This window comes from Melopsittacus undulatus, chromosome 12, assembly GCF_012275295.1.
Source record: "Melopsittacus undulatus isolate bMelUnd1 chromosome 12, bMelUnd1.mat.Z, whole genome shotgun sequence".
NCBI classification, from domain to species: Eukaryota; Metazoa; Chordata; class Aves; order Psittaciformes; family Psittaculidae; genus Melopsittacus; species Melopsittacus undulatus.
The window spans coordinates 6,453,798-6,478,767 of NC_047538.1; the positions used below are offsets into that span (position 1 = coordinate 6,453,798).

General features: G+C 52.9%; 1 protein-coding gene across 1 annotated transcript; it reads left to right on the top strand.

The window, feature by feature from the left end:
- The first annotated feature begins 990 nt into the window (after window positions 1-990).
- Window positions 991-22,487, top strand: PLEKHN1 (pleckstrin homology domain containing N1). Its single transcript, XM_031044283.2, has 16 exons — window positions 991-1,181; window positions 2,790-2,889; window positions 7,740-7,886; window positions 8,120-8,200; window positions 8,584-8,671; window positions 11,840-11,964; window positions 12,758-12,907; window positions 13,261-13,341; window positions 16,666-16,735; window positions 17,062-17,216; window positions 17,700-17,894; window positions 18,410-18,637; window positions 19,224-19,376; window positions 20,067-20,246; window positions 20,450-20,498; window positions 20,859-22,487. The coding sequence occupies exons 1-16, from the start codon at window positions 1,102-1,104 to the stop codon at window positions 21,050-21,052; spliced, it is 2,076 nt and encodes a 691-aa protein (XP_030900143.2). The 5' UTR covers window positions 991-1,101; the 3' UTR covers window positions 21,053-22,487.
- The last annotated feature ends 2,483 nt before the right edge of the window (window positions 22,488-24,970 follow it).

A 24,970-nucleotide genomic window follows, 5' to 3' on the forward strand; every position in this document is an offset into this window, starting at 1 on the left:
ACATACATCCCTTTTTGCTTCCTTTACTAATTTCCTATAACTCCTAGATTTCAATGCATACTACCTGTTTATTTGTTATATTTTTATGCTGTTTGATTCACCTTAATCCAGGCTGGGACTTTTTCAACTAACACAACCACCTGAGCTTAAACACCAATCAAGCACTGCTATTATCTTTCTGCATCCTTTTTGCAGCTGGTTGAGCTGATCAGTGATCAATTTCCTTTTGAAGTAACATTCCAGAGGCATTTATTAGGGACTCCAGCTTTGTCCTGTTTGCCAGTGAGGAATCTTAGTGTGTGATGGTCACTTTAATCACTGCTGGGTTTTTAATTCATGGAATGGTTTGGGTTGAAGGGAGCTTAAAGCTCCTCCAGCTCCAGCCCCTGCCACGGGCAGGGACCCCTTCCACTGGAGCAGCTGCTCCAAGCCCCTGTGTCCAACCTGGCCTTGAACACTGCCAGGGATGGGGCAGCCACAGCTTCTCTGGGCACCCTGTGCCAGTGCCTCAGCACCCTCACAGGGAACAGCTTCTGCCTAAGAGCTCATCTCAGTCTCCCCTCAGGCAGGTTAAAGCCATTCCCCTTGTCCTGTCCCTACTTGCTCTCATAGAAGCCCCTCTCCAGGTTTCCTGCAGCCCCTTTAGGCACTGGCAGGCAGAGAACTCTGCGCTTAATTCCTCTTTCCAGGAAAACTGCGCTCTGAAGCCGGCTTCACCAGCCTGAGGACACCGGTTCGTCCCGGAGAAACCTCCGAGCCCCATCCCAAACCGGACCGCGGCTGTGGGGCAATGCAGCGGGGCTGCGGGGCAATGCAGCGGGGCTGCGGGGCAATGCAACGGGGCTGCGGGGCCATGAAGCGGGGCTGCGGGGCAGCGCTCCCGCAGGGATGCCCTCCTGCCCGCAATTCCCGGGGCCTGGATTGCTCCTCCCAGCGTGGAGCGGGGAGGGAGAGAGGGGCAGGAGCAGGGGCAGGGGCAGGAACCTCAGCTCGGAGCCTCGGCTGGCTCACACCCACCCCATTCACGGCGGGCGGAAGGGGAGCGCCTGCGTGACACAGACACAGACACGGACCCAGGCACACGGAGCGGGCGCTGCCGGCATGGGGAACATAACCTGTGTTCCTCAAGCACCCGGCAGGCTCCGAGGCTCTTTCAGAAGGAAGCCCTCGCTGAAGAAGGAGTAAGTACACTTGGCTTTTACCCTGCGCCGCTTTCCAAGCGGTGCTGCCTTTTCCCGTGGGATGCAGCGTGCAGGATGGGGCTGAGCCCCGCTTGGGAAAGCCAGGAATTGTGTGCTCAGCAGAAACGGGGTTTGCATGGATTCATGGGGCAGTGCATGAGCGCTGCAATGAGCGCCCCGCAAGTGGCTGGAAGGGAATTCCAGCGCTATGGCAGAAGAGTATCCGAGCACATTGCCCCTGGGAGAAGTGTGATTTAGTGGATTTCAGCTGGAAAACTAAAGCTCTCCTCCATGGAGCAGGCAGGGCGAGGTGCAGAGCAGACACTCCTTGTTTTGCCTGCGATGTTTTCACTCATGACACCGGAGTCGTGGTGCTCTGTTGTGAAAGAATGACATTCCAACCTCCTCGGAGCTCAGGGTAAAGACCCGAATCCCAACACTCTGCCCCTTGAGCTGCGTTTGGAACCCTGAGTGAGGGCACAACTGGAAATGTCCCCGAAATCCTTTGGGATCTTTGGTGCTGGGCTGGCCAGAGCAGCGTTCAGGTACCCGCTGATGGACCTCAGCCTGGCGGGGAGTGTGGAACAAGCCAGGTTGGATGGGGCTTGAGCAACCTGCCCTAGTGAGAGGTGTCCCTGCCCATGGCAGGGGTTGGAACTGGATGACCTTTAAGGTCCCTTCAACCCAAGATAATCTGTTATTCCATGACTATGATTCCAGCCTTTCCCATGCTCCCATACCTGCCAGTACTTAAGCATACACAAAGCAGAGCTCTCCCCATCCTAAATGCTCCATCTGGAAAGAAGCTCTGTTGGGAACCAGGGTGATTGCTCACAATCTTGCTGGCCCTGACTATGCTACACGCTAGGCTTTGAGACAAACCCCATAAACTCTGCTCAGCTGGGGGGTTTCTAATCAAAAGGAGACACTGACACTGTCCCCTTGGCCTCCTGTGCTGCTATAAACTGGGAGCAAACCCGGGGGATAAAAGAGGGGGGATCTCTTGGGGAATGTGGACCCTGGGGGGCTGACATTGGGTGGCTGCAGGGGAGCAGCTGAGCCCCAGAGCACCTCCTGTCCCTGAGGACTCCCACTTCCCACACTCTCCATGGAGATAAGCCTGGTTCCTGCTGAGCCGAACACCAGATCTGATGGAGATGGAGCAACTCCTGGGAAGTCCCAGCAGAGCACTGGTGACTGCTCTGCAAAGAGCACAAGGAAAGAGGAAACCCACCAAAACAGAAATCAAGCCTCTTTGTGGCTATATAGTGGTGTATGTGCACATATGCATCTCCACTCCAGGGGCTTTGGAGTAGCTGTCAGGATTGGGTGTGCTCTTTGTTTTGCAATGGAACATCTGGTCCCTGCACTGATTTGGAGACACCAATGAGCCCATCTGATCCTTTGGTGATGCAAAGGCAAAGACACGCCAACAAGTGCAGCACAAACCCCATCCCAGTTCTGCAAGGCTGGGAAGATGAGGAAGCCCATGACAAACTGCGTGCTTAGTTTTATGGCTTCCTGATTTCTAGGGCAGAATTCAGTGTGCATCAGCCTAGATGTGCGTTTGCATGTGTGTGTTTTGGGTTTCTTTTCTCCCTTCTCTAGACAAAATGGCAAGAAGAAGCTGCCCAGCTTTTTTGGGATAGAAGGAGGGCAGGAGAGAGATACGACCACAGACAAAATCCTGCAGTATATTCCAGGAAAGGCAAGTACAAACACATCCAACCCCATCCCCACTGCTCCCACAGATTATTCCCACCCAAGGACAGTGCTGTGCATCAGAAGGAGGATGGGTCTGGATCTGGAGGTAGGAGCAGGGCTATCTCAGGGAGGGATGAGCCCTGTGCCCCAACATCCCCATGGAGGTGTTGTGGTGACCCTACCATCATCCAAAACATATGATGGGGGGGAGGATGCTGCTGAAAGCCAAGCAGGCAGCATGGTGGGAATATCCCCCACACATCCCCTTTGCTCTCGGTTCTTTTGTTACTGGGTAGCCTGTGAAAGAAGGGGAAAACCAACGCGAGCATTTAAAGGTGGGATGATTCATTCCCACGCTGGAATGAGATGGAGCAGCAGCGTATTAGCAATAAGCCTTGGGAAGGTAAGCAGGAAGGGCAGGTCTGTCCCAGGCACATACCAGCCTTGTGGCCATATGGCCCATTTCCCAGCACTGCTCAGGGAAAGCAGAGGTGAAATGATGAACCCCAGGATGTGTTCTCAGCCCCTTTGGGTAAAACAGGGATGTGGCTTGAGCTTTGGGGCCCATTGGCTGTATGTGCGTGCATCTCCCCCACTGCATTTCAGTAAGACATGTGGATATAGGGGAAGGGGAAACTGAGGCACAGAGTGCTAGTAGAGCTGATTTCAGAGCAGGTCAGCAGCAGGGCATCATCTCTTGGGTTTCAAGCTGCAGGTTAGGTGGATCTCACTGGTGATGAGGTGCTGGACATTTCTCATGTACTTTAGGTTGCTGCAGAGGTCCCAAAATCTGCTCCCTACAAGCAGGGACTCTTCAGTCCCTTTCCATGCAGCTTCTCCCATTTTGGCTCTTTCCAACCCTTTTGCTTTTCCTCATGTGAGCCTGAGAAGGGGCAGGGCTGGGATCCGTCTCCTGGCTATGAGGTGGTCTTGGGACGGTGCCATCCGTTCTATTGGGACCTGTGTCTGTGTTGAGGTGGGAAGCACAGGGGAGCTGGGAATGTTTCATGCTCTTGCCTATTTTTTGTGAATGGGAGTAATGGGAATGTGGTGTGGGCATGGTTCCCTGCGGGACTCGGCTGGCATCCCAAAGGATGGGACCAGGTCCTAGATGGATCCTGGATCCTTCTGCCGGAGAAGTAGTCATGTTAGCGGATCTTGGGGCTGACAGAACAAAGGTCACTGCAGAATTGCTCATTTGGGAGCATAGGAGAGTGTGGGATCTCTCCAGGGAAGGAAGGAGGGTGGAGAGATCGGTTGGATGTTACCCTTGCCTGGGGCACATGGGATTCAAACTCAGCCACAAGCTTCTTGTGTGGCCTGGAGAAAGCCTTGGCTTTGCCCATTTCCCATTCCTGCCTTTTCAGGAGAACCACCTCCCAGAGCAGGAAGGGCTAGGATAACAGGGGGTGGGATAGAAAGGGACCATCAGCACAGGACTCTTCCGATGCATCTCAGAGGAGATGGGATCCCCAAACCTCGGGCCGTGGCAGGCAGTTCGGGGCTGGGGCAAATCCCATTCCCTCTGGACCCTGCCATGAAACCAGCACCTTTGGCTCCCACCAGCCTCATGCCCTGGTTCCCACACCTCCCAGTTCCAGCTCCTATGAAGCCCAAGCAGACGCAAGAGGGAAGGATGTGCCAGGGGAGCCTTGCTTCTCATTTGCTGCCTTTCTCATTAAACAGCAGCTTTGGGAGCCCCAGGGCACATCGAGAGGCTGAGCTCTTCCTGCTGCCAGGGCTGTGATTCAGCTGGGAGTCACTGGGGTCTGCAGGGGCTGAGGCAGGTTAATGATTAACTTGCTCTACCTGTAGGATGAGGCATTGGAGACAGGGGGAGAACGTGTCAGGGCACTTGCACTGCCAGAGCCCTGCTGCTTCCCTGAACCCAGAGACAAAGCAGCTTGCCAATGCTCTGCACTGCCTCAAACCCAGCTGAGCTGACAGAGCCAGCACTGAGCAGGATGGGAATGGGGGAAGAGAGAGCTTGGCACCAGCACAGCCCAGCCAGGGGAGTAAGCAGCAGGCTGGGAGGATTTCAGAGGTATGAGAAATGCCAATCCCCTTTCATTTTGGCTGCACTCTGAGACATCCCCATGGTTCCAGGGGATGCATGGGCCAGGGAGATAAGTGATGCGCATGGAGGAGGCTGTGATAGCTCTGGTCCCTGACTCCCGCAGGACATCATGGGGTTCCCAGTGCTGCTTTCTGGGGGCTGGCCAGATGTGTCTCAATCCCTCAAAGAGCAAAGGGATGCACTTGTGGGTTCGAGCCAAGAAACATCTAAGACTCAGCAGGAGCTGTTTTCTCCAGAGGCAAGTAATCCATATCCTGGGAAATTGCTATTGGACCTAAGCAGATGATGAGGAGTTTGTGGGAAGTACCATTAACTTTACAAAGGTTAACCTTACAGTGCTAGACAGCCTGCTTCTGGGAATAGAGGGCAAAGAAACCATAGGCATTGCAGATGGACTTGGCTGCCTCATCCCTGGCAGTGCTCAAGGCCAGCTTGGAAGGGGCTTGGAGCAAGCTGCTCTAGTGGAAGGTGTCCCTGCCCATGGCAGGGGTTGGAACTGAGTGAGCTTTGAGGTCCCTTCCAACTCAAACCAGTCTGGGATTGTATGGACAAAACAGATGAGCTCCTTGCATGTGCACTTCCATTTGGGATTTAACAGTGGCACTCCAGGGAAGGACAAGAAATTGGTGGAAAGAAAAAACCAGGAGAGAAAAAAATATAACAGACATGAAGAGCCCCATTTCTTTCTGCAAACCCACAATGTCTGATCATGAGTGATAAGACTGGGGCTTGAAAAACTGGTGTGACTTGAGTCAGAAGGGTCCTACAGCCAAAAGGGCAGCAGAGTGCAGCTATGTGATCATGGACAAGATGTCCATGGTCTTGGAGATTTCGCCATGTTTATCCACTATCATCTCAGCCTTCCTGCAAGGCCTTGCAAGCTGGAGCTTCCTGATTCTTGTTTGGGAGCAGGAGGTATTCCACTTCATTTATTCCTTTCCCCATGAACCATGGAAGTAGAAGCTTTCCCCTTCCCTCCTGACCCTGCCAGGATCCCTATGGAAGCCTGCAGGTTGGCTGAGCTCTTTCCCTAAACCCCTGCTGAATTCCCAGCTCCATGGTTGCTTTTACTTCTTGGGGCCTTATGTTTTCCATGGGAATTTGGCTGCTGCATTCCGGGCAGCCGCACTGCCCATGCAGCTGGTGGTGCTGCTGCTGTCGCTGTGTCCATCATTCCATTGCTTTATCCTCTCCCTTATCCCAGCAGTGTTTTGTTATTGCTGTCAGCTGATCCATTGCTCTTTGTTCTGACAGCAGCTTGGAGCACACATGTAATCTTTTCCTACGTGTAATTGCCTCTTGGTGAGAGCAGGAATTGGCAGCCAGCAGGTTCCCACCTCCAGGGGTGCTCCACGTGGGATCTGCATGGAGCTGAGCAGAGAAGGGGTTAATGGGTGTCTTTAAATGAGCTTCCTCCAGTCAGTGGCAGGAGCCCCAAGCTTTGCAGGTGAAAGGGACAGCATTAGGTTACCAGCTCCCCTCTGGCCCTGCTCTGGGGCTGAGGGGGGTTAACCTCATGCCAGAGGCTTGAGTCACGGAGGCCCCAGCAGACAGCTCTGCTCAGCTCTGCTGCTCTCCATTTATCACGGAGCTTACGCAGCTGTCTCCTTGGCACAGTGCACTGGGAATGGGCAGGTTGGGAAGCACTGGAAGTGCTGGTGCACAGGGTGATGGCTGACACTGGATCCATGCGGAGCCCCACAGCCCTCTCCATGCTCATTCCTGGAAATGCTGTTTGGATATGGGGAGCTGCATGTCACTGCTACCCCTGTATCCCAGCTCCAGCGTGGCCATGGAAGTATCCCGAGGGGTCCCACCAAGGCGGCCCCACAGTCTGGGGACTGGGACCTAACCTTTCCCTCCTGCCTTCCTCCTTTGCTTGGGAATGAATACCCAGGGCCTGATGTGGCTAACAAAGCTGACATTTAAGACTCCAGTGGGGTGTAGACCTGAGGGGAATATGGCCTTGTTGGCATACAGCCATTCCCTTATCCCAAGGATGTCAGCCGAGACCCTGGAACAAAACCATTCTTCCCAAAGAAACTGCAGGGAGAGCTTTTCATCCCTGTATCCATGCCCACAGTGCAACAGCAGCCCTGGTCTGTGAGTAGCAAAGTGCCATAGGGATGTGGGTTTGTGCTGTGACACAAAAGGAAGAATTTCCATACAACCAGAATGCAGGAATTAAGGGAATGCGTCAGCCCTAAGTGCTGTCTCCCTCTCACATCAGCCTCATGCAGACTTCCCTTGCCCTTTTGCACTGAGAATACGCAGCTTCTCAACTCAGAGCCTTGCATCTTCTCATATGGCTGTGGGACTCTGCCTCAAAAGGATCTGGGTGTCTGGAACAACAGATTCTACCAGATGGGAATGCTGAGGAATCCAGGTGGAAGCAGAGCAAAAGAACCCTTTCCACTAACCCCAGTGGAAGGCAAGCTGTGCTTGCTCAGCCTTGAGCAGTCCTTGTTGCAGACAACTTGATCAGGATGGCAGGGGATCATGCAGGGATATCCTAAATGTAGGGTGTGCTCTGCACCTCCTCTTCCCAACCCAGAAAGCCTCCCTTCAGGTCACTCTCTCCCCCTGCATAGGGAGAATGAAGTAACCAAACCCCAGCTCGGCGCTGGCATGGAGACCCAACAACAAACAGCCGGGCCAGGGCACATGCCCAGGGAGCCTTTCTGAGGAACCCGTCTGGGAAGATGTTCTGGGAATGTCTCTTGCAGACATCATCCCACTGGCTCTGATGGGGTTTTTATCTGGAATTCTTGGTACAGAGTATTCAGAACCAGGAAAACCAGAAGGAGAACTTGGACCAGAGGTTCCCCAGCCTGTTCAAGAAGGGACGGAGGAAAACAGTTGTCAGGAATCTGGGCAAGATGATCTATTACTCCAAGGTCAAGTTTAAGTTCCAGCACTGCCAGGTAAGCTGCAGCACCTGTTTGTGGGGTTTCTTTTCCCAGCAGTGGCTGGTGACACTGGTTCCTATCCCAGTGGGGACCTGGGTCATGCTTCCATGCTCAGATCTGCAGCAGTGATGTGGTGGTGGCCCTTGGATAAGCACCCTTTTCCATGCACAGACCAGTGTGAGGTACAGAGGGAAGCTGGGATGAGGAAGATGACCTGAGATAAACCCCAAAATATGTGTTTTCTGCAGGAGGTGAATGACTGCTTCTTGGAGCTGTTCCAGTCCTACCTGTACTTTCAGTCTATGGGCTCCAATGGACTCACATACCAGGTAGGGCATCCCTCAGGGGATGAGAGCATGTTTTCCTAAGGGCTTTCCTTCAAGAGGAAAGACACATGTCACAGTGCAAACTGTCTTACAAGATCTCCCATCTACTTTAAAAACAGCTCTTTGCTTTATTAATTGTAGAGGAATTAAAGAGGAATTAATGTGCCAACACTGGCCCCTAGACATTACAGCAATCAGTATTAGTGCTTGTTTAAAAAGGACTGGAGTATAGAGTTAGAAGGACTGGAGTATAGAACTGGGCAGCTCAGTTTTGCTTTATGGTCATTCCCATGTAATGCTAATGAGGTTTCCCTTAAAACTGAAGGATTTGGAATGTAAAGGAAATGTTCTGCCCCTCAAAATAATGGTGTGTTCTCCTTATGCAGGGACTGTTGCCTTTGAAAGAGTTGACTGTGTGTGAAATGGAGACTGGCAAGAGCACGGGGCAGGAGGACCATGCTTTCCGCATTGCAGGTCAGTGCCTCTTGGTTTGGTTTGAGCAGAGAACAGAGGCTGTATGAATCACAACTGTCCCTGCACTTTGTCCTGCTCTGACCTTGTCCCAGAGAAGAGCATGTGGTGGAAGGAGGCTGCAGAGATCTGAAGCTCTTCCAGCATTTCCAGCTTTCCTATCAAGGCTTCCCTGGTTCTAAACTGCTGGCCAGTGATGTCCAGGGCTGCAGGCAGGGAAGGGAATGAATAGGGAGTGCAGAGGAAGGATGCTCCTGTGCTCCAGCTGGTTAGTGCTCAGGACATAGAGTGACAGTTCTCTTTGGATGAAGGAATGGGATAAAACTCCTGCTCCCACTTCTTGTGACCATATAAACCTGGAGGTGAGGAAGAGACTCTGGGGGGCAACAGTACTGAGAGGTGAGTTACCTCTGCTGTTAACACCAGGACCCAACATCACTTCTCTCTTCCCCAGCACTTCTCTATCCACAGGCTTTTTAAACTTGCTTTACAGGGTTTTCCTGGAATAACAGCCTGTCTGCAGCTTGGCTGGAGGCTTCTTTTGGCTTAGTCACTGCTGAATTACAGCAGTTGCAAGCCCCCAAGAGTAGTAGTTAAAGCATGAACTGCACAGAAGGAAGTGATGATGCAGAGCCAAGAAAGCTCATCTGTGTCCTAGGCCCCGTGTGTGTCCTCTGGTGTCCTCTGATAGGGAGAAGGTTATACAAGGACCACTCAAATGAAAAGATTACATCCATTATAAAGAGGAGCTGGGACATGCAACCCATGGATTTTAAGGGCTGGTTGCACTGTTCTAGGCAGAGTCCTACAGCCCTTTCTGGGAGTCTGCAAAGTGAAGGAAAGCTTCTCCCATGCATAACCAGTCAGGGGTGTCTGCCCTGGGGTGGGTGGACTTGTTCTGCTTGTACTAAAACATGCAGGAGTGTGGCTGGGTGGAAAATTGCCTCAAGCTTTGTTGGGTTTATGCAAAAAGGGGGGAAAAGAGGGAAAGAGCAAACTGAGGCCCTTCTGACAGAGTGCTGTCTATGAAGGAAGCAGTGACACAAGGAAACCAGAGAATCATAGAATGGATTGGCTTGGAAGGGACCTTAAAGCTCATTCAGTTCCAACCCTTCCGCTAGAGCAGCTTCCTCAAGATCAGTGGCATCAGTGGAGCTTCAGGGGGTGGAATCAATGAATGGAGGGGGTAAGAGCCTTGTCTGTGGCCCCACACAGGCTGAGGGTGGAATTCTTTTGTCTCATGAGCCTGAGACACAAAAGACATGCATCCATTCCCTTGTGCAATCCCATGGCGTCAGCAGTTGCCTATAAACTGTGCTTCCCAGGCTTGTTCAGTACGTCAGAGGTGCCGGCAAGATCACTGGGTGCATGGAGGTGGAGCATAAGAACCAAGCCTGGCAGCGTTCAGAGCCATCATGGGTGCATCAGGATGGTGAAGTGGATGATGGCTGCTGTCACCTTGGCTTCGTGGTCCTTCTCTGATGCAGTTCTTGAGCACCTCGAGTTACCTCTCCCTCCTCTACAAATGGGGCAGCTTTTTAGTGTCACCAGGCAGAGATCTGGCTGGGAATAGTCTGCTGCTGCTCTGGGAAAGGGTTTTCTCACTTCCAGTGTTCATCCTGAAGCATTTGCAAGGAAAGAGGAAGGACAGGGCAGAAGAAAAGAGCACGAGGGCCGGCACAGGTTGCTCAGCATGGCTGTGTCACAGCCCTGTCACAAATGTGCCCTTGGGGCTGAGGGAAATGGCAGGAACTGAATGAGAATGAGCAGCAGCCTCTTCACCGCCTCCCCAGCAGCTCCCTGCACCAGCTTCAGGGATGTCTGAGGCTTCAGGCTTAGGCAGAAGTTCCTTTTCTCACTTCTCTTCCTTTGGGGCCCTGTTTAGATGTGGCAATGTGAACAGCCCTCAGGGTATGTCTGAAAGGCTGGGGGTGGCAGAGCAAGCAGTGCCATGGTAAGGGTCATGCCCTCCCAGCAAAATTCCTGCTGTTTCCATAGGGACCTGGATGCCCAGAGAACTGTTCAGAATATCTAGATAAAGCTAGCACCTTTATACCATCATAGCAGCTCTATGAAGTAGGGAATCCCCTTATCCCCATTGGGAAACCAAGGCAAGAGGAGACAAGATGCCACGATGGCAAACAGGCACTTGGATGCTCAGTAATGCTTGACACCTAATGACTGGAGTGGATCTGAATAGAGAGGTTATGGAAAGTCACTCAGGGAGTCTGTGCCTCAGTTTCCCCACCCCTGCTCTGTCTGTGTTAGTGCATTTCCTGTCAGACAGTAGTGTTTCAAAGTCACCAGTAACAATTGTTCATGCATAATGCAGGAATTACGGGATGAAAAGCTCCACAGAAGGGCAAAGTACCACTTTTACCCAGGACACTTGCTTATCTGAATGCTTGCAAGTCCCTCAAAGCCAGATCTTACCGAGCATGCATCAAGTATGCTTTAACATGAGATCACAGGTAAATCATTAATCACAACACACATCCTGCAGCCTGGCAGAAATGATCCTTCACGTCACCAAGTTGTGTCTGTAGTGAATAGCAGAGGGTGTGTGAGACCTCTGCTTGTGCTGGTAAGTGAATGATAGCTGGAAACATTCACATCAACAAGATTTAGGGGCTGTGCCTCCCTTCGAGAGTATGTCTGAGAGCAGCTTTAGCTTGTCTGGTACAGATTGTATTTGGTGAAGCACTAAATAAAGAGTGTCAGGAAGCTACCAGTGTTCTACATTTTGAGTGCCAAAGTAAAAGTAAGAAGTAGCATGAAACTTCGCATTGAGTTGGGCTGTCTGCAGCAGCACAGCGTGATAGTCTGCCTGCAGAGATGCTTCTCACAAGCTGCTATGGACTTTAAAAGCTGAAATCTGTCTCTTGATGTCAATATTGACTTTTGGACTGTCTTTGGTTCTTGTTCCTGGCCTGGATTTGGGCTGAAAAGTGCCTCATGGTCAGAGTGAGATGTGGCTGGTGGAAGGAAAGTGCTGGAGTCATCCCTGCTGGGATGGTAGTGGTAGGAAGGGCTGGTGTTGACAGAGCAATGCACTGACAGGCAGTCCATGTGTGATGTGCTGAGTGTGACAGCTCTGGCCAGCTCTTTACTTGTTGATGCTGCAGTTGGTGCCCTTATCTGCTCTGCTCATCCTGTGTCTCACATACCCAGGTCCTCTGCTGAATCCCCTTATCGTGTTCTGCCCCACTGAGTCAGAGCTGAAGCAGTGGCTTTATCACTTGGAGAAGCAGATCCAGCTAAATGGAGGAAGCCTTGGATTGCCCTTCCTCTCTCAGGTTGGTGTCTTTTGATGATGAGGTGTGCTCAGCTGGACAGAGCTGGGCTGCCTGGGGGGATGCTGTGTTGCTCCTGCTACATTCAATGGGAGGGATAATCTCTGCAGCCTCTGGAATGTTCTGCCTGGGGAGGAAGTGTGCTTTAGGGTCCTAGGGCTGTGCCATCAGCACCAGAGTGAGGTGAGATTTCAGTCTGAATAGCAACCTTAGGGATGCTCTCTACTGCTAAGACCTAACAACAGCTTCTAACTTAGGAGCTTGGCTTTTGTGCATCCTCCTCTGAGGTGTAGGGAGCAAAAAAGAAGGTTTTGCAATAGGGCCAGGCAGGGGTGTGTGTGGAAGGGAGATCTGTGACCCTGAGGTGCCACCACCACAGCCCCTGAAGGGGCAGAGGTCTGGGGCTGGTTCAGAGGAGTTCTCACACAGTTGGCTGCTTGTGCAATGATCCCGAGTTTACAAAACATCTGGAGGAGAAGGAGACTGGGACCAGGGACTGGAAAACCAGACTCCAGAGACTTGCCTTCTCTTCCAGTCTCTGTGGGGTGTTTTATTCCCTCCCTGTCTCCATCTCCCCACTTGTAAAACAGAGGTATTCCCCTTTGAAAAGCAAGGTACAGATGATGCTAGGTACCAAGTATTCAGTCCTGGTGGGAAAACTAACTCCTGCACAGATTTGTTTACTGTTTCCTGCTTCTGCCACACTTGAGACATGTCCTGAGATGTGCTGTGTGCTGCCTGAACTCTTAGGGGAGGACATGTCTACCCTGCTTCTCAGTTTCGCTCCTGTCCCTAGAATGACTGGAAACAGAGCTCCATAGGGAAGGAGGAGCTGCGGTGGTCTGTGCAGAACATGCCTGTCCAGGACTGGAGAGGGACCCAAAGGGAATCCTTAGGCGATGTCCTTTGTGTTTCAAAAGTGAAGCTTCAGCATCTGCCTTTCCAGGTAGGACACATCCCTGAGGAGCATCCTTCTGTCAGCAAGGCTTAGAATGCAGTGACAAGTGTGGGCTTCTGCCTACCTGCTGCCACTAATCCAATGTGTCCCTGAAGGATCATTTTACCTATATCCTGGTGCATGGAAAAAGGTTTTTATGGCTCCTGTGTCCCAGAAGTGATGCCTGGGGACAGCATGTGCATAAAAGGGCTGGCAGCTGGAGCTGGCAGGGATCTCCATGGAGCCCCTGTTTCCAATGCTGTGGCCTCAGGCTGCTGTCAGACAGACAAAGAGAAGGGCTCTCCGGACCTGAGCCCTGCCTGGCTGTTCACAGGAAACCCTCTTCCTCTTTACTTTCCAAGGAGCAGCATGACCGGCTGCTGGTGCTTTACCCGTCCACATTGGTGATAGTATCTGAAGAGCAAAACAGCCTCTGTTTTAAGGTAAGCTCAGCACCTCCCTGCTCTCACCCATCCACAGCAGCTGTTTCAGCACCTCTTTGGCTTGTTGCTCCTTCTCCACCTGGTTTCCCTTGTGCTCTCCGTGTTGGCAACGGCTTTCCTTCCATGCTGCTCCCTTGCCAGCAGGCAGAGGGATGGTGCAAGCTATCTTCCCATGAGAAACACCTTGCCCTCCTACAAAAGCCCACGGGGAAAGGAGCTGGCTGCCAAGGAATCTCGAGTCTCTGGGAGGAGGGAGGCTGGCATGTTTCTATGTGGTTATGCTGGCACAGAATCCGGCTTGCCTGCTCAAGACAGGAGTTGGAACAGCCCCAGAGAGTATCCCAGTGGGGGTTTGCTTCCCAGGCTCTGTGAGACCACTTGGAAGCAGGTAATATACAGGCAGCGCATCTGATGCTCGTGGGGAAGGCTAAAGGCATTAGTTGGCTGGTGGGCAGAGAGAAGAGGCTGCTGCTGGCACTGTGGAACAAGGGCACCAGTGGAAGGGCCAGCAAAGATGTGGAGGTCTGAGTGCCCCAGGGATGTGAGATGAGCTTCTCTAGTGCACTGCTGTGTCTTTGCTTGTGGGAGCAATGCTGGGAGCCTCAGCACAGGCAGCACTGTGGGCCATGGGAGCTGCATTCACATTGCCTTCAGTCTGAATGGCCCTGAAGTGTGATTGCCAACGTCCATCTGAGTCATCACTGCAATGGCTATTAAACAGCCCTGTGCTTTCTGGCCCTGTTTGCCAAAAGTAGTGCTGAACTGTTTGTGAACCTGCACGTGCAGCATCCTTCCTAGCCACCGAGAGAGGAGCCAGTGACAAGGAAACCCTGCATAGAGTGAGGGCTTGGGAAATGCAATGTGAGCTCACTGGGGTCCTTCTTCACATGATTTCACTATGTCTACATTAGGCCCAAGCCATGCAGGCTGCTTTTAACACAAAGGAAGACTGCATAGAGCATCCCCCCAGCCAGAGGAGATGCTGTGCCTGCAGCAAGAAGGGCACATACACCAGTGGGAGCTCTCCTCCATCCCCGTGCAACACTGAAGGGTGTTTTCCAGCAGCTGGTGGCTTATGTGACACACCTCAGAGCTTGTTTTTGGGAACACGTTTGTAGCTCCTGGCAATGGAGCATACGTAAGGGGGCCTTGGGCTGGGCTCAGAGATGAACTCATCTCTTTTGAAAGCTTAAACCAGATTTGTTTGCCCTGGCCATGCAATGTTCCCTTCCCACGGTGCTGAGCGTGGGTCCCTGGGCGGCTCAGTGCTGGGGTAATGGCAGGGCTCTGCACAGGGGCTGATTCACCAGCCTGTGACACTGCACTGGGAACCTGATTTTCCACAGGCAAGTCAGGGCACAGGAGCCTTGCTTCTCCCAGGGCTTCTGCAAATGAACTTCCCTTCCCTGCCTGCAGACACTGAGCCCTACAATTTGTGTGTGAGGGAATAGCCCAGCCCTTTTGTTCTCCAGTTTCAGACAAGCCACAGGAGCTGCTGCTGCCAAGTGCTGTGTGTGGGGCAGGGAAGGGGAAGGCAGGGGCTGAGCATGCCAAGGATGGAGCTCACCCACAGCAGCTCTGGCTCACTGCTGGTGGGAAAAGGCCCTGGGCAAGGTATAAATCAGCAACAGGGGAGCTGCTGGAGAGGGGAAAGTTCATGACATGCCCAGGGAAGGCTGGAGGGGCTCTCTGTGGTGTGTTATTGGAGGGATGCTGCTCTGCTTCCATAGGTGAGACTATAGTCCCCATGGATGAAGAGCTGTTGCCTTAGGGAGGCTGGAGGGCTGGGTGCCTAGGGGAAGCCCTATGCAGTCATCCTTAGGGGCAGGAGGGCACCAATGTGCTAGAGCTGAGAAGCAGGAGCAGGCACCACAGAACGCCCCACATGCAGCCTTCCATCTGTTCCACCTGAAGTGTTGAGGCCAGATTGGATGGGGCTTGGGGCAAGCTGCTCTAGTGGAAGGGGTCCCTGCCCGTGGCAGGGGGTTGGAATTGGATGAGCTTTAAGCTCCCTTCCAACCTAAACCATTCCATGATTTCTTACAGCAAAAGGGGAGAACAAGTCCCAGGGCATCACCTGGGCTTTCCCTAGCGAGGTCAGCCTCCCTGCGCTGCTCAGCCCATAAATCACTTTGGTGGAGGAGAAATACCACAGCCAGCCGCTTGTGCCCGCAGGCTGCTGCAGAGGCAGCTGGCCAGCACAAACCACAGCGCCTGGTTGAGCCCCACGTGTTGCTCATGGCAAAGCTGTCACGTCGTCAGCCACGGTCCTCAGAGCTTTGCAGTGAGGGTATGAGGAGGAGTTTCTGCTAGACACCTTGCCTTGCAGCCTGTAAACTTAAGGCAAATGAATCCTGAATGGTTGCACCTCTTGAGGACCTTGAGTTGGATGCCAGTTCTGGTTTCATTTCCAGAAGGAAAGTTCAGCTTGGGGAGCCCCAGAGGAAGAGGAGACCTTTGGCCCTTCTGCCAAGGTTTAATTCCCATAGGGAATTGAACTTCAGCAATGACACTTAAGGGGCTCCTGGCAGCAGGGCACAACAGGTCTGGAACAGGCAGTCCCATTCCTACCAGTCCCATGGGGATCACTGGAGAGCTGGGCCTGGCACAGCATCAGACGGGGGGATGAGCATGGGACATTGCGTGATGGCAGAGAGGACAGTGGTGGATGTGCATACAGAGGTGCTATTGCATGCAGGGGGAATAGCACATGGTATCTTCTCACTCCAGTTTTGCCAATGACAGACTGATTTAGCTCCTCTGCCCTGCTATTAGGAATGTGGATGCAAGTGCAGAGCCCACTGGGATCACAGGAGTGGCATTCACAACTGTGCCCTAGTCTAGCACAGGAGCTCATGTTTCACCCAACTGGCATCTATAGGGTGCAACCCTGTCTTTGTAAGGCTTTGCAGGGTGTGGATTGTGGGCATTCCTGTTTGCAAGGCTGGAAGTCCCAATCCAGCACCTCTAAACCCTCCTTCAGGACCATGTTTGCAACATGAGGTCTGTCATTAAACTATGGGAAGCTGTGGAAAACAGGACTAGAAGGGAAGGAGTGTTTTTCCCAGCTCAGGAGGGACTTTGTAAGGACAGAGCTTACGGAAGTGCCACTTCAGAGGCTTCATTCCTGCAGTAAGTCTGGGGACAGAGCTCTCCAACATGCCTGTGCTCCACACCTATGAGAGTACAGAGGTGCCAGCCAGGTGCCAGGAGAGGCTCCAGCCTGAAGCAGGCTTGTTGTCCTCCCTGCTCCGCTGTCTGCTGTATGGCGTGGGCTGTGATGTGCTCAGCTCTGCACTCCTAAGCCTCTTCTCTCTCCAACAGGGTGAGCTGCCACTCAATGCCATCCAAGTGCTTTTTGAAGAGAATGAAAAAACCTCCTTTTTGATAGAAGGTATGTGATGGTCCGGGTTGGTTTTGCTAAGGAGCTGGGTTTCTGGGTTAGCATCCAAGCTCTGGGAACTGAACTGCTTGGAAATCTGGGAACATCTGTGCCCTGGCTTTGCTGGTAGGAAGAGCCAGCAGCACCCTCACCCCCTCATTTAGATCTGGGCTGTGGTTGCCCCTGCCCTGCAGTCGACCACATGCAAAAGGTCAGCACTGAAGACAGAGCATTCCCATTGCCCCTGCACAGGCTCTCCAGATCCCAGAAGAAAGTGGGGAGGGATGAAGCAAAAGGATTCTCAAGCCCAGTAACAGCAGTGAGTGATGTTTCCACAGGCCGACTGATCAACTCCATCCGGGTGACCTGCCGCAGCTATGAGGATTACCAGGAGTGGCTCTACTGCCTCAAAACAGCCCAGTTCCGAAATGCCGACTCTTCCCTCTCCGGATCAGAGAGTTTCTCGGGATCAAAGCTGCCGCATCCCGGCCAGGTAACACACTGTGGGGTTGTAAGCTGATCAATACCTGTCTCCCAGCACTCCTGGCTGACCTATCTTGCTACCTGTCTCTGGTGACACAGCAGACTTTGCTTCAAGTCCTCTGCTTGAAGGTTGTTGGGAAGCTGTTGATCCTTGCAGATTATTTGGAAGCTCTATTACATTATATAGGGATATATTGTATTATATTCCTTCAAAAGCAGGGTAACTGAGTGCCTGTAGAAGGTAAATCTCTTGGGAAAAGGCTATTTCTGAGTCTGTGGCTAGTGTTCCCCATATTGCTGAAGTCCTCCCTTCCCTTGGAGGTTCTTCCTGACTCTCTGTCCTGCATCCCCTGAGCTGTCAGTAGGTTTCATCCTACTGCCTTCAACCTGGCTGTAGGTTGTCACAGTGCTGTGTGGTGGGACATGGGACTAGGGAGGGACATGCCTGTGTCCAGAGGGTTGTTCCTACATGCTCTTCTTCTCCCCCATCTAGTTTGCTGGCAGTGGGAGAGGGTCCCTCGCTTCTGACGGCTGTACCAACTCCTGGGCATCAGGAGGGAGAGTGACAACCTTAACACACCTCTCCCAGAACAGTGGCTCTCTCCCGGATGGACAGTCCTTCGTGCTGATGCCTGAGAGCAGGGTGCTTGAAGACCCCCTCTCCCCTGGCTATTCCCAGCCCCTCCATGTAAGTGAACCCCCCAAAAGCCTGGGATGCATGTGAGGACAAGCACTGCCTATGAGCAGTTTATCCATGAGCTGGGTGGTCAGTGTTTGCTATGCAGTGTAGCAAATCCATGCCTGGAGCCTGTATTTGTCCTGGCTCAGCTTTGTTATTGCTGATAAGGGAGAAGTCTGCCGAGGAATCCCATCCCAAAACTCTGATCTGCATTAGGGTTGTTGGTACAGATTGCAAAAGGGCAAATGGGGCTGTTCAGAGGTCAGAAAATCCTAGAGTAAAAGCCTGTGGGGGGAGGTAATGGTGTCAGAGCCCCTGCAGAGCCTTTAATCCTGTGCAGCATATGTATGCCCAAGGGTATGTGCATGCATGGGGAGGAACACGTGGGGCATAGACTGCAGGACCGTGCATGAGTGTAGCATGATGCCCTAGCAGGGGAGTGCCTTGCACTGGTTACAGGAAGGTCTGTAAGCCCAGGGCTGGCCTGAGAAGAGCCATCTCCAGGGTCTATCTTCTTGTTTCAGTGCCTGGCACAGGACCTGCGGAGGGGAGGCAGTGCCAGGAAGTCCAAGGGCAAATGTGGACCTTGTGGCCAGCAGCTGCCCAGCCAGGACACAGAGAGAAACATCTGCAGCCTCATTCCTGAGAACCCCAACGGCGAGCTCCTGTCCTCAGTGTACAATGAGCCATACTGTGCACACAACTTGCAGCATCACCCTGCAGCTCCCCTGCCACGGCTGGACCTCAGTAATGTAAGGGGGCTGCAACAGAGATTCATTGGATAGTTTGGGTTGGAAGGGATCTTAAAGCTCATCCCGTTCCAATCCTCTGCCACAAGGACACGTTCTACTAGACCAGGTTACTCCATGACCTAGGTTAGACATGGTGGGGATGGGAAGGATGAAGCAGCAGAGAAGCTGGTGGATGGGTCACACTTTCCTTACAGTGCTATTTGCAGGGAGAATTGACCTGGAAGGTGTGAAACCCAGTTCCATTTGAAAATGGTCCATGAGAAGTGAGGTTAAACATGACAAATAGAACAACACCTTGGAGCCCTGAGATGCTGGGCACTAATTCCTGAACCAACACAAGCTTTCCAGTGTGTGTCCATCACTAGTTTAGTGTGTGATGCCAAGTGAGTGTGCATCTGCCTTACACCCAGGGAAGTCCCCTTGTCAGCACAGATGGCCACAGTTGGAAGCCAGCCCTGTCATCCCTCATGACTGAACAGCATTTGGGACTTTAGCTGCAGGAAGATTCCCCACTCTGATCCCTCCTGGGGATGAATTCCAAGTAAGGAACTGCATGTCATGTTTCTGTTTCAATTCTGCCTTTTAGCTGAACAGATGGAGCTTGGTGGGAAGTCAGCCCTCAACAGCTTCCAGCTCTTTGGAGAAGCCAGCCATGCCCCGCTCCCCCTTGTATGCAGACCCCTATACCCCCAACTCCTCTGCTGCTCGCAGAGTGGCAGGATCCAGCTTCCTGGAAGAGGTAAAAAGGCACCCAGTGTGTCTGCTGCTGGTTATGGGCTTGACTCAGCACACAAGCTTTTGGCTCCAGAAATCATGCCTCAGGCCATTTCTTTTCCTGCTGTCTGCCTGAGCCTGAGCTGGATGTAGGAGCTGCATTTTGGGGTGGGGCAGGTTCTCTGTTTTGTCAAGCCAGGACAGAGTCAGAGGGGAACAGGTTTCCCCTGTCTTATCACTGGATGCTCATGACAATCCCAGGAAGAGCCAGAAACCACAAAACAGAGACTGAGATGTGATCATCCAGTCTGCAGAAACTAGAGATGAGTCAGACACAGAGACCCCTTTATCCACCCCAAAAAATCCCAGCTATGATAAGTGTCTGTTAAAGGCTGTGTTTCTAGCTTTACTTACCTCTCAGGAATATGCTGAGTCTCTGTCCTTCATCCCTTGAGCTGACAGTAGTCTTCATCCTCCTGCCTTCACATCTGGCCAACTCCCACCACCTCTGTGGGTCATTGTGAGGGAACTGCAGCCATTCTTCCTTTCCCATTAAGGCTTTCAGGATTGGAATGTAGTAGACTTTGTAAGGTAGGCAGAAAACCTGTGTTTGCCAAGTCTGGTCAGAGCAGGGCTGGTTTATAGGTGGGGAGCAGCAGGTCAGTGCTGCCCATCTGTCCATAGCAAGCATCAAATGTGGAGTGTTTTGGTTCAGTTCCTACAGTGTCATGGACAGACGGGCTCAGCACAGGTGAATGCCTGCAGAGACCATCTCTCTCTGCAGAAGAGGAACTGCCAGCCCCTGCCCAGTCACTGCAGAGAGGTGCCTGTGGCTCCGTACAGCTCCTCATGCCATCTCCAGCTGCGGCCTCCTGATGCTTCTTACTTTGAAAATGTGAGTTTGTAAAGGCAGTCTGAGGCTGCAGGGGGAATACACGCGGATGCAAGGGGTCCTACCTTTCTCCAGGCTGGAATAGTGGTCGGTTCCTGCATCTTGGGGAGCAGGGATGGGGACCCAACAGAGGTCTGATTCCCTGGTGTGGAGTCTTACAACTGCAGTGCTAAGTCATCCTCATCAATACATCTCTTTCTTTTCAGATCTCTTCTCTGCAAGAGGAACATCTGGGCCCTTCATTGCAGCTACCAGGTGAGACTTCTGGGAGGCCCGCTGGGTGCTGCAGCCCACTCTGCCTCGCTGGTGTCTGTCTCCATAAGGAACATTCAAAGCAGGGCTGCCAGGGAGCACAGGGACTCACACATGTCCACTCTTCCTCCTGCTTCCCTGGAGTGGGACTGTGTCACCCTGCCTCTTGCCTGCGTCTGTCTGACAGTCTGTAGGTCTCCCCAGAGCAGAGGATGGACACACAGACACTTCCACCACTTTGTTAGATCACTGGCATCTGCGCTCTGATCTTGCTGACCCTCATGTGTACTCTGCTGGCAAAGGAGCAGGCAGCCACTGGGTTGCTCAGGAGCTCTCTGAGTGCTTTGCTCTGTTTTATTGCAGATGAGGATGTTGGCACTTATGACCTGCCAGACACCAGCTTCCCACACAGCGACTCCTCAGCCTACCATGACTATGCTGAGCTCCAGAGCTTCCAGAGTGACTTCAGCTACGACAACCTGTGGGAAGCCGAGGAGAAGGAACCAGACACCCCTCACACCTCCCCAGCTCCTGGCCAGCAGTTTTACCAGGCCTGACTGAAGGAAAGCCTCCACAACCAGGCATAGAAAAGCCCCCAGGCTCTTTTCTCACTGGGTTTTCCTCCAGGGTGAGGAATTTGGGGTGTACAAAGCAAAGGGAAGGATCCTGCTCTGTAAAGGCTGGTTCCCACGTCCCGGCAGCTCAAACTTCTCTGAATCTGAGGATGGGGCAAAGCACAAAAGCATCATCCTCTGCAGACCCAGAGAGCAGTATGTGTGCTAAGGAGCATGCACTGAGGCTGCGCCAGCTTAGGGAGCCCTGGCTAGGAAATATCTTTGTCCCCTTGATAATGAAAGGAAGAACAAAAAGCTGGTCAGGCTCCCTTGAATAAAAGGGACTAGATGTTCAAATGGAGCAGTCACTCAAAGGCCAAAGAACAGGGCTGGTTGGTGACTGGGTTTGATCATCTTGCCTATTACCAGAACCCTCAGGCTGGTCTCTTTGAGGATCCTGATCCCTGAGGATAGCTGTTAGGCTGACCCTTCCTCCACTGAGCTCTGAAGCCTGCAAACATGCATGAGACAGGCCCCATTGTGGTACATAAGGTTGGTAGCAACAGTTGTGCTCATAGGATTGTCTTCCTGCGAGGTCAGGGTTAACTGCCAAGAGCTGGAGAAGAGAAATCCAGGTCTGGGCAGAATGGGACTTCCTTTCCACTTCATGCAGTAAGTTCTCTCCTGCCAGTGCTAGCTCCAGACCATGGTGGTGACCTGCAATATTATGAGGTGGAATCAAGAACTGTGCTGCCAAGTGGCTTGTGTTTACCAAAGTCTTCCCTGGAAAGGATGCTCTAGATTCCTCTTATGGGACCGCATCCTTTCCTCCCACCCCTCTGCACATCCCTGGGCTTGCACTAAATGCTGCCTATGGGTATCTAGGGAGAAAGGGAAGGAGGAAAACTCACTACAGCCAGAACACTGAGCAATGCCACTATGGGCTGTAACCTCTTTCTTCCCCCCTCCAGAGCAGCAGCAAGGCCAGGACACAAACAACAGGGGACAAAGTCTCAGTGCCATCATTTTCCAGCCTCTTAGACCAGATCCTTTAACACATAAAAGGTCAGCAGCAAATCCCAATGTTTTTACCTGAGGCTCCACACTCTTAACCTTTGTTCCCTAAAGAGGCTGCAAACCAGATTACCCAAAACCTCTAGTTTTGTTCTTTCACTGGTGCAAACAAAGCAATCCAGGGGCTCTTTGTACTTGAATATCTAGGTATTACATTACACTTCTCTTCAGAAGGTACCCGACAAAGTTTACATGTGAGGTTCGAGTGGATTCTATGTATTTAACGTGTAAATGTGGCTGACTTGAAGATGTATTTAATTGTCCAGCTGTGGATGACGTTCAGCACTGCAGGACAGGCGTCTGTCTGCACATTCGTGTGTGTGTTGGTTTGGGTCTTCAACCTGTTACTGTTTTGTTTCCAGTTTGCTTTCGTATTGGGAAGATTTGTACCTAATAACCCCAAACGGATCTATTTATTGGGGACACAAGGGCACCAGGGAACAGCAAAAGCACATGGTGTGCCGGATGCAGCAATGCCCATGGGCTCCTATGGACATGCTGGCTTTGAAGATGGTCACCATGGTGGTTTTAACTGGGTTCCAGCAGTGATACCAGAAGGGGAAAGCCCCTTCCCAATCCATGTCCTGGTTCCCTGGTTCCCAATCCATGTTCTGGTTCCCTGGTGGCTTTCTGTGGGGCTGGATGATTGCAGTGCACCTTCTTCTGGAATACTTTGCTTCTCTCCTTCTTTGCACCCCTGGTTTAATGGAAGGGGGGTTTGCCCCTTCCGAAGCCATGAGGCCTCTGTGGCCCGGAGGGTGCCTGTGTCTAACCCAGGTGAGGCCCTGCTCAGGACCTGACCCTGCTCTTGCTGGGCTGCTTTAGCACTAAAGCCAATGGGACTCTGCTGCAGGCCTGGGTTCTGGCAGCTCTGGCAGCCATGGGCAGCCTGTTCCAATGCGGCAGCACCCGCTGGGGCAGGAATGGTTCCTCTGCTCCATCTAAACCTGCCCTGGTGCAGCTTGAGGCCATTACCTCTTGTCCCATCCCTTGGGAGCAGAGCCCAGCCCCTCCTGGCTCCATCTTCCCCTCAGGGAGCCATGAGGCCTCCCCTGAGCCTTCTCCCCTCCATGTAAACCCTCAGCACCGCCTCCATTGCCCTTCACCTGCTCACCCATGGGGCCTGACCGTGAGGGGAGCACAATGGACGCCATCACTGCCCCCCTCACCCAACCGAGCCTCCACCACCGCCCTCCCCGACCCGAGCATGGCTGTGAGGAGACCTCACCTCATGGCGGCCGGCAGGTGCTCCGTGCCCATGGTGGTGCTGAGGCGTTGAAGCAGGGGCAGCGGCTCCATCATGGCGGTTGGGGGGGAGACCTGAGCGCTTCCTGAGGGGAAGATGGAGCCGGGAGGGGATCCTGCTCTGCTCCCAAGGGATGGGACAAGAGGAACTGGCCTCAGGCTGCACCAGGGCAGGTTTAGATGGAGCTGAGGAACCATTCCTGCCCCACAGGGTGCTCAGGCATTGGAACAGGCTGCAGGCACCGGCCCTGACGAGGCCTCAGCGCCATGGGGCAGTGCTGGGGTAAGGGTTGGATTTGATCCCCCTGCAGCTCTTTTCCACCCTCATTGATCCCATGGCTCCGTCACCTCCCTTCATGGCAGGCTCCTTGTGACAAAGCCGGTTGGGAAAGGGGAGCTTGGCCCCGGCAGGGACCTGCTTGGTGAGGAAGCACCATCCTGAGCCCTGTGCCCTGTGCCAGGTGCCTCTGCCCCTGTGCCTGCTGTGGGCACAGCACCAGGGCTCCGGAGCTGGATGCGGCCCTCAGAGGTGCGGCAGCAGGGCAGGCAGAGGGATTGCCCTCCACACACACTGCTCCGGGCATGACAGCAACCCACAGCGACCCATAGTGATTCATAGTGACCCACAGCAACCCATAGTGACCCATAGTGACCCATAGCAACCCATAGCGACCCATAGCAACCCATAACGACCAATAGCGACCCACAGTGACCCATAGCAACCCATAACGATCAATAGTGACCCACAGTGACCCATAGCGACCCATAGCAACCCATAACGACCAATAGCGACCCACAGTGACCCATAGCAACCCATAACGATCAATAGCGACCCACAGCGACCCACAGCGACCCATAGCGACCCATAGCAGCCCATAACGACCAATAGCTACCCATAGTGACCCATAGCAACCCATAACGACCCATAGCAACCCATAATGACCCATAGTGACCCACAGCAACCCTCAGCAGGAAGGCTCTAATGCTTAGAAACATGTTTGTGCTGCAGCCAGAGGTGTCACTGGATAACCAGAGCAAGAAGTAAATGTGTTGGCCATACATCTCAAAGGAGGCATCACAGCAGCCTTGCGGTACCTAAAGGAACCCATGAGGAATCTGGAGAGGGATTTATGGCAGGGCTTTAAATCCCACTCCCCTCGGTGCAAGCACTGAGGGTGCTGTGCGAAGGGCACGCACACATTCCAGCCCGGAACGCTGTGTTCCATGCAGGGCAGCAGCTGGAAGCAGCTACACCGAGCCCCACAAACATGGCACAGACACACGGACATGGGGATGGAGGCCGGGACCCGAAACAGGAGCCGAGCAGCCCATGGCAGCTGCACACACAGAGGAAGGAGCAGCCTGCATGTGGAAAGGGCAGTGTTGAAACAGGCACAAATGTAGCCCAGATGTAGGCAGGGATGAGGGCAGATGCCACTGTGGGAGCAGGAGTTAAACTGCTTTAGAAGCTGTGCTGTGCCTTCGTGGTGCTTTGAGCCCAGGATGTGTGCCCGTGAATGTAGCTGCTGTTGGTCAATGGGATCCCATATTGTGGACTGGGAGAGCTGCTCAGCATGGGACACATCCCAGACTGGTTTGGGT